At 37.2% G+C, this 18074-nt stretch overlaps 4 protein-coding genes across 4 annotated transcripts; 3 read left to right on the forward strand and 1 right to left on the reverse strand.

The window, feature by feature from the left end:
• The first annotated feature begins 372 nt into the window (after positions 1 to 372).
• Positions 373 to 2420, forward strand: LOC121649982 (granzyme B(G,H)-like). Its single transcript, XM_042001162.1, has 5 exons — positions 373 to 471; positions 666 to 813; positions 931 to 1072; positions 1300 to 1560; positions 1686 to 2420. The coding sequence occupies exons 1-5, from the start codon at positions 420 to 422 to the stop codon at positions 1836 to 1838; spliced, it is 756 nt and encodes a 251-aa protein (XP_041857096.1). The 5' UTR covers positions 373 to 419; the 3' UTR covers positions 1839 to 2420.
• Positions 2421 to 4146: 1726 nt separating this feature from the next.
• LOC121650807 (mast cell protease 1A-like) lies at positions 4147 to 7149 on the forward strand. Its single transcript, XM_042002555.1, has 5 exons — positions 4147 to 4214; positions 4358 to 4505; positions 5038 to 5173; positions 6495 to 6755; positions 6883 to 7149. The coding sequence occupies exons 1-5, from the start codon at positions 4163 to 4165 to the stop codon at positions 7033 to 7035; spliced, it is 750 nt and encodes a 249-aa protein (XP_041858489.1). The 5' UTR covers positions 4147 to 4162; the 3' UTR covers positions 7036 to 7149.
• A 4305-nt stretch (positions 7150 to 11454) lies between these two features.
• Positions 11455 to 13288, forward strand: LOC121650805 (granzyme B-like). The gene is made up of 5 exons (XM_042002554.1): positions 11455 to 11547; positions 11723 to 11870; positions 12185 to 12326; positions 12555 to 12815; positions 12971 to 13288. Exons 1-5 carry the CDS (start codon positions 11457 to 11459, stop codon positions 13121 to 13123), a joined length of 795 nt encoding a protein of 264 aa, XP_041858488.1. The 5' UTR covers positions 11455 to 11456; the 3' UTR covers positions 13124 to 13288.
• A 74-nt stretch (positions 13289 to 13362) lies between these two features.
• Positions 13363 to 17975, reverse strand: rabl3 (RAB, member of RAS oncogene family-like 3). The gene is made up of 8 exons (XM_042002556.1): positions 17900 to 17975; positions 17162 to 17253; positions 16847 to 16976; positions 16638 to 16752; positions 16385 to 16535; positions 14151 to 14222; positions 13717 to 13755; positions 13363 to 13525 (listed from the first exon to the last, which is right to left on the reverse strand). The coding sequence occupies exons 1-8, from the start codon at positions 17943 to 17945 to the stop codon at positions 13469 to 13471; spliced, it is 702 nt and encodes a 233-aa protein (XP_041858490.1). The 5' UTR covers positions 17946 to 17975; the 3' UTR covers positions 13363 to 13468.
• Positions 17976 to 18074: the final 99 nt, after the last annotated feature.

Consider the following 18074-nt stretch of genomic DNA (forward strand, 5'->3'; position numbering starts at 1 on the left):
TGGCTAATATGGCTTTAAGCTGACTCATTTAACCTCTGCCACATAACTTTCTTTCCAAAGGGGAGGGGGGAAAGAAAACAAAAAAAAAAAAAAACAGAAAGACAAATTGTCAGGACCTAAACCTCTGATCTCACATCAAATAAATTTCAGTGTTTAAAGATTTCAAGACATATATATGTAGTCATAAAGTTATGAAACGATGAATGCTTCAAAAATATTTAATAATTACACTAGTGATCATCTCAGAGCTGCATCTTATAAATGCAGCAGTAACTAACATGATAGCAACTCCTGTTTCTGCAGGAACGTCTTTGAGATCTGCCCACAAAGTTTCCGCTTGTACGAGTTAGACTACAAAAGGTGCTAGAGGTGGTGATGCAAGCCAGACTGATCAGTCTTTTGTCTGTGTGTGTAAAACCATGACCCACTCATTCTGCATCATTTACATCCTTCTTCTAGTCACCATAACTGGTAAGATGAGATTACATTTTTGTGAAGATTTAAGTGGCTCTAAGAATTAATGTAACCTTTCTTTTCCTGCTATTTAATTCTTTCATTAACAATTGCATATCACCTGGAATAAAGTTTTTTCTTTTTTATTTTACAAATTAGTAGAAATTGAGAATCATTTTCTGTGCTGATTTGAACTTTTCTTCTTATGAAAGGGGCCACAGAGAGTGGTATAGTAGGTGGTCGGCATGCAAAGGCCCACTCTAGACCCTACATGGCATCACTTCAGGTTCGGGGACACCATACATGCGGGGGGATCCTTATTCGGGAGGACTATATTCTAACCGCAGCACACTGCAAAGAGTGAGTTTATATTGCATTTTATATATATATATATATATATATATATATATATATATATATATATATTCTTCTTTGTAGATTTTGAATGTAACTTAACTATGTGTTGTCTTCTTTCAGACCTTGTCTACCTATAACAGTGGTACTAGGAGCAGATGATATCAGCAAGAAAGAGAAAAGTCAGCAAAGTATCACTGTTGCAAAGTACTACCCACATCCAAAGTATTATCAAGAATGTGGTTATGACATTATGTTACTGAAGGTAAGTTAAAATAAAGAAAAAATCAATCATATTGCTGCCATTTTAAAGACAGACCGAAAGTATTTTAATCCCTTAAGCTTCACCTGTTCACATCTGAAGCTTCATTTACAAGAGCTGATATTTAACTCACATTGAATAAACATTTTTCTTAAGAACAAGTAAAAGCTACAAATTTGAAAAAAATTATAACTACTGTCTTTTCCAGTTACACTCTGTTGTCTTTACAGTTAGAAAGCAATGCCAAACTCAACAAGTATGTCAAGCCTATTGGATTACCTGGGAAAGATGCAAAAATCCCTGCCAACATCAAATGTGATGTTGCTGGATGGGGCAGAACTGCAGCCAATGGACCTGTGTCGAACGTTCTGAAGGAGGCCACAGAGAAGATACAATTTAACTTTGAGTGCAAAAATATTTGGAGAGAAAACTTCAATTCTCAGCACATGATCTGCACAAAGTTTGACAGGAAGAATGGAGGCATATGCCAGGTGATTACACACAATTCCCTGCAACATATACAAGATACGCTGAACATAGAAAATGTCCCTGATGGTGTTATTCATGACAAACCAGTATGACACCTTAACAGAATCATCATTTGCTTTTTCTCTAGGGTGATTCTGGTGGACCGCTTATTTGCAACAATGTGCTTGAAGGAATCACTTCTTTTACCTTGGAGGACGATTGTAATAATCCAAAGTATCCACATGTCTTCACCAAAATCAGTTTCTTCATACCTTGGATTAAGAAAATTATGCAGGAATAGGGGAATGCTGGATGATCTTTCTTAACTTACTCAATAAATGATTAGGCTTAGTGCAACCTGTAGAAAATGGATAGTTTGTGATCATTCACTCAGGAAATTCAGAAGGCATTTCACAACTTCTGTGCTGTCTCCAGATAAGAACAATTTCCCTCCCTACTCTCTGATTCTGTCTTCGGGGTTTGCAGTATTTCTCTCTTTCCAGATTTCCCAATGGACCATACTATTGATTATGTTTTCTCATCATCCCCATATTGTAATGGCTTGATTTCCATTCTTTAAAACAGCATATGCAGTATCATTCCTTTTTCCTTACAGGATGTTGGGAGGGTAAATAACAGATGATTTTGGGAGAAAGTGCTGAAATTAATATATTTGTCTTCGTCATGTACTTGGCAAAACTTGGTACAACTCAAAGTTGTACTGACAACCCATCTGACCAATTCAGGACTAGTGAAAGTTGTAGGAGGGCAATAAGATGGAGCCACACCCCCTTTTTCTTTTTTTCTTATTTTTTGCTTCCAGTCTGCAAAGAAATGTAAAGACTTTTTTCCCCCTAAGGTATCAAAAATCAATAAAAGATGTTGAAAGGAAAATGGATAGTCTTTGTTTTTATGTTGTTGTTTGTTTGTTTGTTTGTTTTTTTTTGGGGGGGGGGGGTGCAAAAATTTTACTTGTAGGTTTCTAAGCACAAGTAATTATATTCACAAAATTTACAATGAGGAATATTTGCTTATATGCCTTTTCATTTCTGAAATGAGCTTTACTCCCTGTTGCAAATGACGTGTTAAAATCTATCAACTATTTTCATCACTATGTTTCTTTACTTCAGTTTTATAACCCAAGGGGTTATTGGTGAGTTGTCTGCAGTAGGAACAAGGGTTGACTTGTAGAGTAAAAACACAGGTGCGGTGATCAAACTCGGTCATAGTGCAACTTGTGGTGATAAAGTAATACTTTTGCACTTTGATCTTCATAAGTCTAAACTATTTATAATCTTCCAATGAAATGTTTCATGAAAAACTTGAGTTAACCATGAAGCAACACAATTTTATGTTTTGCATTGTTTTGTTGTAGCTGCTTAAGTTTAGCCATGAACATTTCATCTCAAAGTGTGAATTTATTTTGCGTTTGAAAAAGAAAAACAATAAAAAAAACACAGATTTATCATATAAATATAACAAAACTCAGATCTTATGAAGACTTGAAGTTGCATATGCAGTGACTGAGATAATTAAAAGAGAATAGTTTTTATGTCAATTTCACCCTGTTGTCTTTAGAGTTAAACAACTCCACATGGACCAAATATAACAAACACATACAGTTTAGTGGCTCTGATGCTGCCTCCCCAGCAGATGGCTGCAAAGATGTTTGCACTTTCCACAACAGACTTACAGAAGATATGCAACATCTTGGTGGATCTTAGCTTCCTTGAGTAAAGTCTGATTTGTATTTTATTGTAATTTGCCTCCGTGTTGCATTTCCATTGTTGTCCACCTGAACTCCAGGGTACTTGTATTCCTCCACCACCTCCATGTCTTCTCCAAGGATGTAGACATTGTTTTGTTTACTCTTGTTCCATCTGAAGTCAACTGTCATCTTGTTGTGTTGTTGTTGTTTTCAAGATGAAGTGATTGTTTCTGCACCATCTCACAAACTGACTAGTACTCTGTACTCAGCTTCTTCTCAATCACTGTTAAACCCCACAACTGCAGAGTAATCAGAGTATTTCTGCAGATGAAAGGACCCAAGAGTTGTATTGGAAGTCTGAGGTGTATAAAAGTAATGGTGAGAGATCTTATTCCACTTTAGCCACCGTTACTGTGACTTTAGCCATGGTCACGCTTTGGTCATGTCAATTTTCTGTGACCAGAGAAATATTTTTATATTGATCTGCGATTGTTTGACTATTATGCTAAACTTTTCATACCATGAGTGCAATGCATTGAGATTTATTTGCCTTTTCTCTATAAGAACTTGAATGACTCGTTTAACTCTGACAGTGTTAGAATGGCACTGGCTAAGGTTTTAACGTTTTTGTTAATTTGACCCCAGACATAAAATAATGAATTTTTGAGCAATAATTCCAATAGATTTCATATAAAAAGACAGGTTGACAGTTTCCTGAGATGTAAAGTGCTCATCACAGAGATGCATTTCAGACATGCAGCAGCAAGCAACGTGTGATGGCAGCTCCTGCTTGTGCATGAACATTTTTCACACCAGCCCACCAAGTTTCCGTTAGTAAGAGTTTGGGGTTTGACTACAAAAGGTGGTTGGGGGCTAATGCGAGTCAGACTTTTCAGTCTTTGTGTGTGAGAGAAACCATGTCCCGCACATGCTGCTCAATTTACTTCCTTCTTCTAGCCCCACTCACTTGTAAGTAGTCATTTCCAGTGATTGTTTTGGGGGGAGGTGGGAATGGGGTTGGAGTAGTTCTTTTTCTTGTACAAACCAGAAGAAATTGTAAATAATTTTCGTTGGTGTGTGTGCTGATTTTAACTTTTTTTTTCTTGTGAAAGGGGCCACAGAGAGTGGTATAGTAGGTGGCCGCGTTGCAAAGGCCCACTCCAGACCATACATGGCATCACTCCAGATTCAAGGACAACATACATGTGGGGGGATCCTTATTCGGGAGGACTATGTTCTAACTGCAGCGCACTGCAAAAAGTGAGTTTATACTACAACAATGACAGAGTAGTGGCGCCATACTTTCCCTGGTTATAATTAATGGTCAAAACATTGGAAATTAACTTAACTGAAATTGAAACCCATGTTTTTACATTGATTTTATGTTATTGTGTATAGTGTTCTTAGTACTGGTTTTATGTTTTTAATGACTAAACATATTTGTGTATAATAATTTACTGCACCATTTCATCTGTTATGTTTTTGTGTTTGATTATTTGCCATCACTGTGGCAGCAGTGGGTTGAAAGGTCAAACAAATTTACCCTAGTGGAACAAAAAAGTTAATCTTGATATTGAGCTGTGCCCTGTTTCAGTTACATCGTACTTTTAGAGTTTTTCACAATTTTTGTTACATTACAATAAATGATCGTTTATTCTTGCATTGTATTCTTACATTTTTAAAAAGTATTTAGGTGTTTTTTTGTTTGCCACCTTTCTATAACCATTTAATTTTTTCTTCAGAAAGATTAAATATAACTTATCTGTGTCATTTCCTTTTTTTTCCCCCTCAGTCCTCAGGACATAACAGTGGTACTCGGAGCACAGGACATCAGCAAAAATGAGAAAAGTCAGCAAAGGATCCCTGTAGAAAAGTACATCCAACATCAACACTACAATGGCCTTGATTGTGACATTATGTTACTGAAGGTAACCTAAAACAAAACAAATAAAAAAAAACAACAGAAAAAAAACTAAAAGAAACAAATATGAAGTTTCACTGGTTCATGTCTTATAAAAAGTTAAAGCTGCATTATAAAATTCACATCACTGACTGTGGGTGTGAACTGTTTCACCTACAAACTCAGCTGCTGTAAAGAATTTACTGTGAGTCCACACCATCTCCCACTGTTTCACACCATTTCAACTGTCCATACCTGTTTGATCTGATTTTAACACTGTTAGCTTCACCATTGCTCACTGATTAGCAGACACAAACTATCCCAGGTTTGTTTGTGTTTTGCTTTCTAGTTGAGAACAACTAATATACATAAACATCTGTTTAAGGCAAGACTCAGACCAGTATTAGTACCTTTAGTTCTGTTTATTTGGTTAAAACTGTTTTGTTAAATATTTAATATCCGATGAAAAACACGTATCTCCAAAATTCTTTTTTTTTACAGGAGCATGAAAAAACAGTTTGTTTTCTTTTTCACAAGACGAGATACGTCTTAAATAGACGGCCTCATAAAATGTCCTCCCATTGGTGATATAAAGATCCAAGACATCAGTTGATAGGGAAGAATGTAACAAGCCATTTACTGTAGAACGTCAAAAACATCAAAAGTTGACATATGTGGTTTCCACCGGACAGCGACGATATGTTGCTCACCGTACTTACAATGTGTTCCAGGAGCAAAAAACACTTCCTGTATTTATAGGGTTTGTCTTGATTAATGATGTCACTGGAAGGGATGAAGTATGGGGGGAGATTGATTATGTTTTCCTACAAGATTTTTTTTTCTTCTTCTTCTTCTGCCTAGTTGTGTGTGTGTGTGTGTTTGTGTGGTACCAGGATTCAATTATTAACAATTGTGTTAGTCCTTATTTAAGTTTACTGTGAATGAGTAACTTAATTGTATGTTGGATTTATGTGTAAAGAATAGACTCACCTATGAAGTGGTAGGAGTCTAGGGAAGCCATGTTGTCACCAGGACTCAAGGTTATATAAGGCGGACCTTTTGTCTCATATATATTTTGTTGAAAGATGCACCTTAAAAAATAAATTCTTGTCATGTTGCAAGAGCTCTGCCTACTGCCATCTTTTAGTCACTGTGGTCACACAAACTACAACATTTACATTTAAACTCATACTGAAGGAACCTTGTCTTGAAAAAAAAGTCAAAATAACTAATTTAGTAAATATAACTTTTGTGTGTGTGTGTGTGTGTGTGTGTGTGTGTGTGTGTGTGTGTGTGTGTGTGTGTGTGTGTGTGTGTGTGTGTGTGTGTGTGTGTGTGTGTCTTTACAGTTAAACAGAAATGCCACAATCAACAAGTATGTCAAGCCTATAGGAATACCAAGGAAAGGTGGGAAAATCCCTGCCAACATCAAATGTGCTGTTGCTGAAAGGGGCAGAACTGCAGCCAATGGACCTGTGTCAAACGTTCTAAAGGAGGCCACAGAGAAGATACAATTTAACTCTGAGTGCAAACGTAAATGGGAAAAAAATTTCCATTCTCAGCACATGATTTGCACAAAGTTTGACAGGAAGAATGGAGGAATATGCCAGGTGATCAAAGAACATAGTTTTATGCAACATTATGCTGCTCATAGAAACTGTGCCTAACTGGTGTTATTTATTAAAAACATGATGCTTTCATTTAGTTTGTAAAGTCTTTCATTTGTCTTTTCTTTAGGGTGATTCTGGTGGACCGCTTGTTTGCAACAAGAGGCCTGAAGGCATCACTTCTTTTACCAAGACCGACGATTGCAGTGATCCAAAATATCCACATGTCTTCACAAAAATCAATGCGTTTGCACTTTGGATTAAGAAAATGATGCAGGAATAGAGGAATACTGGATGAGCTTCCTTACCTGTTAAACAATAAAGCTTACTGAAACCTGTACAAAATGTGAAGTCAAAGTTTTAGAAAAAAAAAAAAAAACATGCACAGGTTTTGCTTGTTGGGGAAAATGCACAAGTTATCATATGTAGACAATCTGTAATAAAAAGGAATTTGAGTGTATATAATTTTTTCTGAAATGAGCTATACTCTCTCTTTTCTATGTTTTGTGAAAGTTCACCAACTATTTTTTTAATTATTTTTCTTTGCCTCAAAGAGTTATAAGCTGTTTAACTCTTGGCAGGTCATCCAACAATGGGTAGGTTGCTTGTGTCGTTGTGTCCACATTTCTGCAGCTGTCCCCAAAGCAGCTGTGGCTACACATGTAGGTTACCATCACCAGGTATGAATGAGGAGTGAAGGAATAATGGAAACAATGTAACGTGCTTTTTGGTGTCCTGAAAAGCCATTTATAAATCTATTCCATTGTTATATTGAATAAGGGATTGGTGGTAAATTAGAGTCAAAATCAGAATCACAAAGCCTTTATTGTCATTGTAAACCAGAGCATACAACGAGATTAGGGGGTGCTACTCCTTATGGTGTTTGCATCAGAATAAAAAGAATATCAAAAATATTAAGAATAAAGGCAAAAGGAGGAAATAAATAGAAATAAAATACTTAAAGTAGAATAAAAATATGGTAAGTACTAAAAACAGATATATACATATATTTACAATTTGAATGTATTGTACTTGGAAGTATTGTATTGCACAACAAGGTTCAAGTTTCACAGTGGTATAATACTTGTTGCAGTCTATTGCACATGTGTGTGATGATTCATCTTCTTATTGTTGAGTGTGTTCTCCTTATTGTTTGGTTTGTTCATGGGAGTTCAGGGCACTGATGGCTCTGGGGAAAAAGCTGTCCCTGAGTCTGTTCGTACAGGCTTTATGGGCTCTGTAGCGCCTACCAGAGGGCACCAGGTTGAACAAGTGCTTGTTAGGGTGGAATGGGTCCTTGACGATGTTTGAGGTGCTGCTGTGGTAGCGAGAGCTGGCAATTTGGTCCAGGGGGGAAGGGGGCACTCGGTGATCTTCTGGGCCATGTTAATCACTCTCTGCAGTGCTCTCCTGTCTGCTGCTGTGCACCCAGCGTACCACGCTGTGATGCAGTACTCCAGGATGCTCTCTACGGTGGCTTGGTAGAAGGACACTAGCAGCTTCTCATCCAGGTTGTTTCTCCTTAGTACTCTCAGGAAGTGGAGTCGCTGCTGGGCCTTCTTCACCACTGCTGTAGTGTTTACAGACCAGGAGAGATTATCTGAGATGTGGACGCCCAGAAGCTTGAATGAGTGGACCCTTAATGAGGAGGGGGTTCAGGTCTGCTCTGTTCTTGCGGAAGTCCATAATGAGTTCTTTTGTTTTTGTGATGTTCAGTGTAAGGTTGTTTACTAAACACCACGCTTCCAGTTTCACCACCTCATCTCTGTAGGCTGACTCATCTCCCCCTGAGATGAGCCCGACCACGGTGTGTGTCATCAGCAAATTTGATGATGGAGTTGGAGAGATGAGCTGGTGTGCAGTTGTATGTGTACAGTGAGTACAAGAAAGGGCTCTGTACACAACCTTGTGGGGATCCAGTGCTGAGGGTTAAGGGTGGGGGAGAGATGGGGGCCAAGTTTGAAAGATTGTGGGCGGTCTGTGAGGAAGTCTCTGATCCATCTGCAGATGTGTGAGGAGAGCCCGAGATGGGAGAGTTTTCCAGCCAGAGTGTCTGGGATGATTGTGTTAAAGGCTGAGCTATAGTCAATGAAGAGCATCCTCACATAGTTCCCCCTGTGCTCTAGGTGGCTCAGAGCTGTGTAGAGAACTGTGGTGATGGCGTCCTCTGTTGATCTGTTTGCACGGTATGCAAACTGGTGGGGGTCAAGTGTGGGAGGTAGTTGGTCCTTGATATGTCTTGCAACCAGTCTCTCAAAGCATTTCATGATTACAGGTGTGAGGGCTATAGGCCTGTAATCATTGAGGCTGTTGACTGTCTGCTCTTTTGGGACTGGGATGATGGTGGCTGATTTCAGGCAGGAGGGAATGATGGCTTGTGACAGGGAGTGGTTGAAGATTTTGGTGAAGATGCCTGACAGCTGGTCGGCGCATGCTCTAAGTACAAAGCAAAAGTGCTCAAAGCACAGTCTCTGTGTATTCCTTTAAGTCCTGCTGGTCGAATAAATCCCAAGTGGTGAGTTTGAAGCAGTTCTGTAGCTAAGAGAGCTCCCTCAGGCCAGGTTTGTATTGTCTTTGTTTGTGGCTTTGTTTGTCTTCGCAGGGGGGTGTAGGTGGGGAGAGATGGGGGAGGGGGGAGGCTCTGTAAGCATGTTTGATATTGGAGTAAACATGGTCCAGTGTTTTATCCCCCCTGGTGGCACAATTCACGTACTGGATGAATTTAGGAAGCACAGTCTTTAAACACGCTTGATTGAAATCACCAGCCACAATAAAAACTCCATCAGGGTGGGCTAGCTGTTGTTTGTTTAGAATAGCGAGATCAGGAGAGCAATGTGTGTCAATGATCCTGCTGTTGTTACACCATTTGGTATGCACGTAAACAGAGTCCCCGACCTCTGCTCTTACCCGAGTCCCTGTTTCGATCTAGCCGGTGTAGCGTGCGGTCCGTCAGCGGAACTGCAGCGTCAGGGATCAGCGGATGAAGCCACGTCTCTGTGGTGGAGATAATGCTGCAGTTCCTCACAAAGTAGTTTGTAGCCAACTGTAACTCCAGCTCGTCCATTTTATGGATGACGGATCTGGCGTTTGTGAGGAAGACACTTGGTAGCGATGGTTTGTGATGATGCTTCCTCAGTCTAGCATCATGGCCCGACCGGCATCCTCGTTTCTGCTTCCTTTCTCTACGCAGTTTTCGTCGCTTCGTAGGTAGGCTGACCATCCACGGAGAACCTGGTGGTCTCATTATGTCCGTTGGTATGCTGTGAGTCCGCTGATACTCGCTTGTTATGTCTAAGTTGATACTTAAACTGATTTCAATCAGGTACTGGCAGCTGTAGGATTGTGTTGCCTTGCTAACTGAGCATAACAGTGAAAGAACAAATAGCAAAAAAGCAAGAATAGCAAACACCAGCTCGGAGAGCTACGAGTCGCTGCACTTCTGCGCGCCGCCATCTTTTTATGATTTACAGTCTTTTATCTTTGATCCCTCAACATAATGCATATTATGTTTAATATAAAGTTTCTGAGACCAACTGCATCACCTTATGGTCAAAACTTTAATCAGAACCCAGTTGTATACAATTTGATTATTGTCTTCAGGTGGATACCTTCTGCATGACAACAATTTCAGACATTATACAATAATACAGTGTGTACAGATGCAAAATGTTACTTTTGTTAAGATAATTTTTTATTTATTATTATTTTTTTTTTTTTTACATTTTTCTAAAGGGACAATTAAAGACTTAAGTTAAAAAATTTGAATTTTCAACCCATTATTTATTTGGTTATACTTTACACAGTTAAAAGCAAACTAGATTTCCTGAGAACAATAGTTTTTATTCACACAATGAAGGTGTTGAACAAAACCTCTGAGGAAGGTTTCTAACCTGTTGAATAAGACAGAGATTAAGGCAGTTCTGAGGGGGTCTAACCCAGTACCAGCAAGGTGCCTAATAAAGTGACCAGTGACTGTATATTCATTTATTCCAATAAGAACTTGTTTTTAAAGTATTTTTCTTTCTCTTGGTCAAAAATTAAAAAAAAGAAAGAAAAGAATGACTGAGTTTCAAATAATTAGCAAAAAACTGATACATACACACAAACACACACATGTGCACACATGAAAGTAAAACCAGCCAAACACAACAACGACCTCATTCCACTTCAGCTGCTGCCAATGTGATTGTTGCCATGGTTATATTGGTTATGTCAATTTTCTGTGCCAGTGACACATATATTTACATTGATATGTGATTATTTTGACTATTTGCTCATCTTTTCATACCAGGAGTGTTATGCATTGTGATTTTGTTGCTTTTCACTAATGAATTTAGGAATGAGTCGTTTAACTCTAGCAAATGTAATGTAATGTAATACCTGAAAGTTTATGACTTTGATGACTAAGGTGTTATTTTTTTTTATCCGAAAAATGTGTAAACCTTGATCTCAAAAAATACAAAACAGAATTTCTTAATATTTAAAGAAAAAGAAAAACAAATAAAATGATAAATCACTGAAGAATGATTTTAACACATTTCAGAACAAAAAGATGTAAAATGATTATCACAGAGGCGTGCTTCACACATGCAGCAGCAAACAACGTGTGATGGCAGCTCCTGTTTGTGCACTTTTTTGACACCTGCCCACAAAGTTTCCTTTGGTAAGTTTGGAGGTTGACTACACAAGGTGGTAGGGGGGCTGATGCAAGCCAGACTGTTCAGTCTTTCACTGTGTGCAACCATGATCTACTCATGCTGCATCGTTTACATCCTGCTTCTTGTCACCATCACTGGTAAGATGAGATTCGATTTTCCAAAGATACAAATGGCTCCAACAATCAGAGCAGATTTTTAAGCTTTCTTTTTCAATGATATATTGGCAGCTACATGTTCAATAGAGTACTTCTTTCTAATCTGGAAATAGTTTCATTTTCTGTGCTGATTTAAACTCTTTTTTTCTTATGAAAGGGGCCACAGAGAGTGGTATAGTAGGTGGTCGGGTTGCAAAGGCCCACTCCAGACCCTACATGGTATCACTCCAGATTCAAGGACACCATACATGTGGGGGGATCCTTATTCGGGAGGACTATGTTCTAACTGCAGCGCACTGCAAAGAGTGAGTTTATATTGCACCAACAAAGAGTTACCATTTTTTTTCTTTTTATTTTGCAGGACAGTCAAATTCATACTTATTGTTTCCCCCTTATTTACATCTTATTTATAGATGTGCTGATTTCTTTTTTAATTATAGGGAATAAATTATAATTCCTCTGATCTTAGGATCATCATTTGTATCAGAGTAAGACAAAAGAGAAATTGTTCTATGGAGATCAGTGTAAAGTTTTCTATATAAATAAATGAGTTTGTGTCAGTGTGTTACACATATGTGTTACATACAGCAATATAATTGTCTTTTTTTTTTATTTTTAGCTCTTCTCAAGCCATGACAGTAGTACTAGGAGCACATGATATCAGCAAGAGAGAAAAAAGTCAGCAAAGGATCCCTGTGGCAGCATACTACCCGCATCCAAAATACAATAAAAAATGTGGTAACGACATTATGTTACTGAAGGTAAGCTAAATCTGTGAAGAGAAACTTTTATTTTTTAAGTCAATCTTTGTCAAGTGTGTGAAATAAGTGCAGGTCTGAATTCTTCTACCTACAAACAGGGCTGATTTACAAGATCTCACAGAATTAAAGATGAATCTGTTTTGTTTTTTTGTTTTTTCCTTGAAACACACCAAAGTAACAACTTAAGAAAATATTTCAGTTGTTAGTTACAATCTGTTGTCTCTGCAGTTAAAAAAAAAAGCCACACTGAACAAGTACGTCAAGCCTATTGGACTACCCAAGAAAGAGGGGAAAATCCCCTCAAACATAAAGTGTTCTGTCGCTGGATGGGGCCAAACAGCAGCCAAAGGGCCCATGTCAAAACTTCTGAAAGAGGCCACAGAGAAGACGCAATTTAACTTTGAGTGCAAAAATATTTGGCCAGAATATTTTAATTCTGAGCACATGATCTGCACCAAGTTTGACAGGAAGAATGGAGGAATATGCCAGGTAATAAAAAAAACTAAACAAAAACAAATGAATGAAGCACATCAAAAATTAAGCAATCAACCATTTCATGAAATAAAATACACAAGTTATAATGCTCTCAAAAATGTTTTTATTTGCAAAGTTTACAATGAATCTTCCTGTTGCTTGTTTTCTAGGGTGATTCTGGTGGACCCCTACTCTGCAACAAAAAAGCTGAAGGCATCACTGCTTGTGCAGTGGATGGTGATTGTAATAATCCAAAGTACCCACACCTCTTCACTAAAATCAATTTCTTTATCCCTTGGATTAAGAAGATGATGCAGAAATAGGGGAATGCTGCTTTCTGCGCTTCCAGGTCAACTAATGAGGCTTAGCAAACATGTATGTTGAATATGTGTAGTCTTAGTTTGGAGAAACAGGGTTTTGCATGTAGCAGAAAATAAAAGCACAATTCATATTTACAACATCAATAAAAAATTACTTATTATTGTTTATTTCTGAAATTATTCTTTTTACTAATTATCCATACAAGTTATCAGTTATTTACATCTTTTTTCTTTTTTTTCCCCCCTGTTTTAAGTCAGTCAAAGCCGGAGTGAGGGCTCTGGTTTCCTCAGTGGGAACAATGGCTGACTTAAAAACCCAAAGATACAGCTGCTGTTGTCCTCAGTCTGTCAGTCATAGTGCAAACTTTTGAAGTTGAACCTCTTTCTGTCTGTGAAACCTGTCATCTGCAGGGAATAAAAAAGAAAGATGTTTAAAAGAAGCAATTCCCTTAAATTTACACTTTCATCTTTATTAGCAACATTGCATTTTCATCAAAGTTTTTATTAACAGAAATGTCAGAAAATATAGTTTTATGCAAGTTTCCCCCCTTTATCATCATATTCTCACAAGAAATAAACAGAAAATGAAAACTCACCTGACTTGGATCTCTGGTGAAATATCTCTTTTCTATTACCTGTCAACACACACCAGATATAATGTTGGATATGTTGAAAAAAACAATTAATAATTAGGTTTAAATAAAAGTAAAAGTAGGCCTATAGATTATGAAAGCAGAGCCATCTTTCAAATTGAGATTAAATTCCTGAACAAAACATACTGATAAACCAGCCAAAAATCTAAGTTTTACAAAACACAAAAGTCTTTTTAAATTCATTCAGCTTAACACAAAGGAAGCTGGGATTTTTTAAATTAAAAATAAGAATTATAAACAGTAATGATTAAAAAAAATTAAAATCTGGAATTTCTTCTGACCAACAGAGAGAAGTTAATTAAGAAGTTAAGCTAATCATATAACGTTTAAGTTTTCTTCTTCCAAGAAGTCTGAATAACACAACTGAAGTTTCTTACCTTGTCGAAGAACCTGCTGAGTTTCACAGCATTCGACGTGCCTGCAGCAAGGTATCTTGGGTTGGTGCAGTCCTGAAAAAACAACATTGCACTTAAGCCACAAACCAAAACATTAACACGTTTTCTGGGAAAGAAGTGTTATTATAGCATCTTCTATAGCAAACTGACAACTAAACAAAATTAAGAAAACATGACAAAAAAAATCTTTATGATAAATAATAATAATCCCTAATCAATTATTTCTCATGGTGACTTTCTTAATTTTACCACTAGGTGTCAGCAAATTTAGATTTTTAAACTGGACACAAATGTCTCCCCAACTGTCCTTCAGACAGATTTCTGAAAGAAAGATAAGATTACTATGAAAAGAAATTGGATCTTATTTGAAAACAATAATTTTCTGTAAATGTTTTTTAACCATAAATAACAACAATTTACAGCTACACCTAAAACTGATTTATTCATTAATACAATCTTAACTGAATTTATTACTAAATGTGATGTGAAAAAATGTCTTTGTAGTCAGTGCGTATGGTTATATTTATATGTTGCACTTGTTCAACCATTACAGTGATAAAGTAGGCGTAGGCTACTTATTAAGCCTTTCAGCAAAGTACAGCAGAAATGAAATCATAACATGATCCTGTCCCCATGAAATAATCCCCCAGACAAATTTCAATAACAAAATAATTTATTTTCCTGCTATTTTTCACTGCATATACAGAGATAAAACCTGTCAAAATATGGGCAAATGTCAGCATTGTCACAGAAAGGGACATTAGGCCTTTTTAAGACGTTTCCAAAATATCCACAATGCAGCCGTTGATTAATTTGTTTTATATTTGTTGTGGCTCAGATGAGAAGTCATAGAAGTGGATGTTTATGATTTCACTTAAACTAACCCCATATTGTTCTTTACATAGCTGGTAGCCCACATTGTTTTAAATTCTGGTAATCTGGATTTAGTAATCTTGAAAACTGTGATTCTGGATCAGGGTGATCCAATCCAATGCTGCTTTAAACAGCCGGGACAAAAGTAAGATGGATTACGTGATCCTCCATCGTGTAAAAAAATCCTGATAGCGTTTATCCAGATTCTTACTAGATTATGGTAAAGAAATCTTTTTACACATTTCCTCCTTTCTTTTTAAAACAACTACACAGATTATACAATGATCCGTCGCTCCTTAAAAATGTTCTATGAAGCAGAGAAATAAGTGTTTGACATTATATTGATTGCAAACACCAGAGGCCATTACTACGAAGCATGATTAACACACCCCGGATTTCTCTCCGTTACCTGGGTTGTACTACGAAGCTGGTTATCAACTCAGTAACTCAACCCAGGATTTTCCAATTAAGATCAGTGCACGTTCACATAAAAGGGGTGGTGTTTGGAGGTTCAGAGCAGTGTATTTTACCATGGAGGAGCAGACTATTATTCTTCAAAAATACGAAGAATTTAAAAATATAATTCAGGCTAAAAGCAACACTTGCTATTAAATTAATGGGACAACATAAACTGACAGCACTCAGATCACTGTATTACAGCACAAACATTTCTGGGAATGCTTTATTTACGTCATATTTCCCAGTTCTTTAAAGGATCCGCTCCCATCTGAGTGCACGGATAGTTGTGTGTTCCATAACTCAATAGTTCTGTTCTTATGTCATGTGTGAAAAAGAATTATCACTATTATTAACCTCCATATCAGAAGCAACCCCAGTGGAGCTAAAAGGACTTGGGAGCAAGTAAAGAACAAATATAAAAACATAATTCAGAGCGGTCAGTGATAAGGCATTATTACTGTATCTGTATGTATGCACACTGTCTGCGGGACAGTAAGCACCCAACTATGATGGGTCACGTTTGCTACAGACGGCTCCAACAGCTGACATATGTTTCTCAGCCCATTTGTTAAAAATCTGTACCTTTGGTACAGAATGTCATCAGGAAAGTCTAACGGGTTGGATCTGTCCCTAAAGACTCTTTCTCTCCTAAGCACTCCTGTCACTATCCGTGCACCAACATCAAGGGGATCTTCTAAAAATGGGCAGGCCATTTTTCATGAGACCTGATACCTGATCCATATGTGTGATACATTAGTATATAATTTATGGGTAATTTTTATGAATTTGTTATTGAATGAGGACCTTGGTGTGTGACAGGTAGATGCAAGTAGTGGTACAGATTTACATGTAAGATAGGAAAAAAACAATCAAACAACACTTACTAGATTGATCTCCTCTGCATTGAAATCTTCTGATAGGAACGCTGTCCTGGTGAGGACTTCACTGCGTTTGTTCTCTGGAATTTGATCAAACTTGGTTCCAATCAGTAGCAAAGGAACTGGGTTCTCAACAAACTGCTCTCTGTCATAGTCTCTACAGCCAAAACAAAAGAAAAGGAAAGAAAAATTAAGACTCTTAATTTTGACACCTGAGATGTGTGAATGTTCTTTACTTTTTAAAAGAAACAAAGCTTACCCATTTGAGACAATGACTCCAGTCGGAGAGGAATCCTTATTCAACACTTCTAATGACCAACGATAGAGATTCTGGGAGGATTTTTTATTTGTCAAATCATGTACCAATATAATTCCTGCAAAAATCCGCAAAATGACAAAGCAAAAGTGAATACATGCCACTTTTAAATTTTAGATTTGCTTTTATTAATCATATAAAATCCTCATTACCATTAACTGAATTGTAAAAGACTGCTCTGGTGCTTTTGACACTGCTGGCACTGCCAACAGATCCTCCAATATCCCAAAGTTCAATGTAAAAGGTTTTCTCCTCTGGGGTTCCCTCCTTATAGTCTTGAACCTACAGTTGAATAATTGTTTTGGTATCTCAGTTATTATAATCCTCTTATAAATTTACAACATATAATGACATGTGCAATGAACAACACTAGACTTATCTGAAAGTAAAAAAATAAAAAGTATCAAACTAGATCTTGTTCCAAAATAATTAGGTAAATTAGGCATGTTTATGTTTGACATGCTTACCCGTACATCCACAGAGCACCCTACAGTCCAAGATGGATTTCCTAAAACTTGATTCTGACATAACAGATGGACCAAAGAAGACTTGCCCACTCCTGAAATGGACAAATAAATAAATAAAATATAGGGGAGAGTAATTGACAGTTTGTTCAGGCTTTATCAATGCAGCAAGTTCTAGTTATAAGATTTAGTCTAGTAGATCAGTTATTAGATTTTTTGCTGCCACATTACAACTGCCGCTTGCAATAAACACAAGAAAAGGTGTCAAGAAATTGATACCATTAAAAATAATATGAGTGCAGCGTAACCTTAGTTTACTACAAAACAGCTTTCTTGCATACCATTAAGAAATATCTACAAAGATCAATTGAATGTTTAATTAAAAGTCGGCAAACGTATTTAAGTAGTTTCAAGTTTTAGTATTGTTTTAGGTTAACTTGTCTCTTCTCGTTGAAGAGTTTAGCTGTGCCACCTTGCTTAGCAGTAAAGGAAATTAAACCACTACAACAAAAGCATGTATTACTTAAGAATTAGGCATCATTTGGGGTTTACCACAATCATAACATACGCTTCGTCACCAGTGCGGACTCTAGAGCCGCTGCTTCCGAATAGTTTGTGACTCTTAATTAAAGTTTAAAGGTTTGTGAACTGGGAATGTTGTTTCAAGAATAAACACATGTTTGTTAAAGAAGCCTCATTAATACGGAATAATTACATTGGGGAAAATACTTCGTAACTTACCGGAATCTCCTAAAACTAGCACTTTAACCCTGTCAAGAGAAGCCATTTTTTATGACAGCGTGTCCCGGAAACAAACAGTTAAAACCCCGCCTAGAAAACTAATTTCTCTACTTTGATTGGTTAAATAAAACGTCAGTTCCACAAATTTGAAGCATAGCTATTCGCTAAAAAGAGA

The sequence above is a fragment of the Melanotaenia boesemani genome, chromosome 12 (genome assembly GCF_017639745.1).
Source record: "Melanotaenia boesemani isolate fMelBoe1 chromosome 12, fMelBoe1.pri, whole genome shotgun sequence".
Taxonomy (NCBI): Eukaryota; Metazoa; Chordata; class Actinopteri; order Atheriniformes; family Melanotaeniidae; genus Melanotaenia; species Melanotaenia boesemani.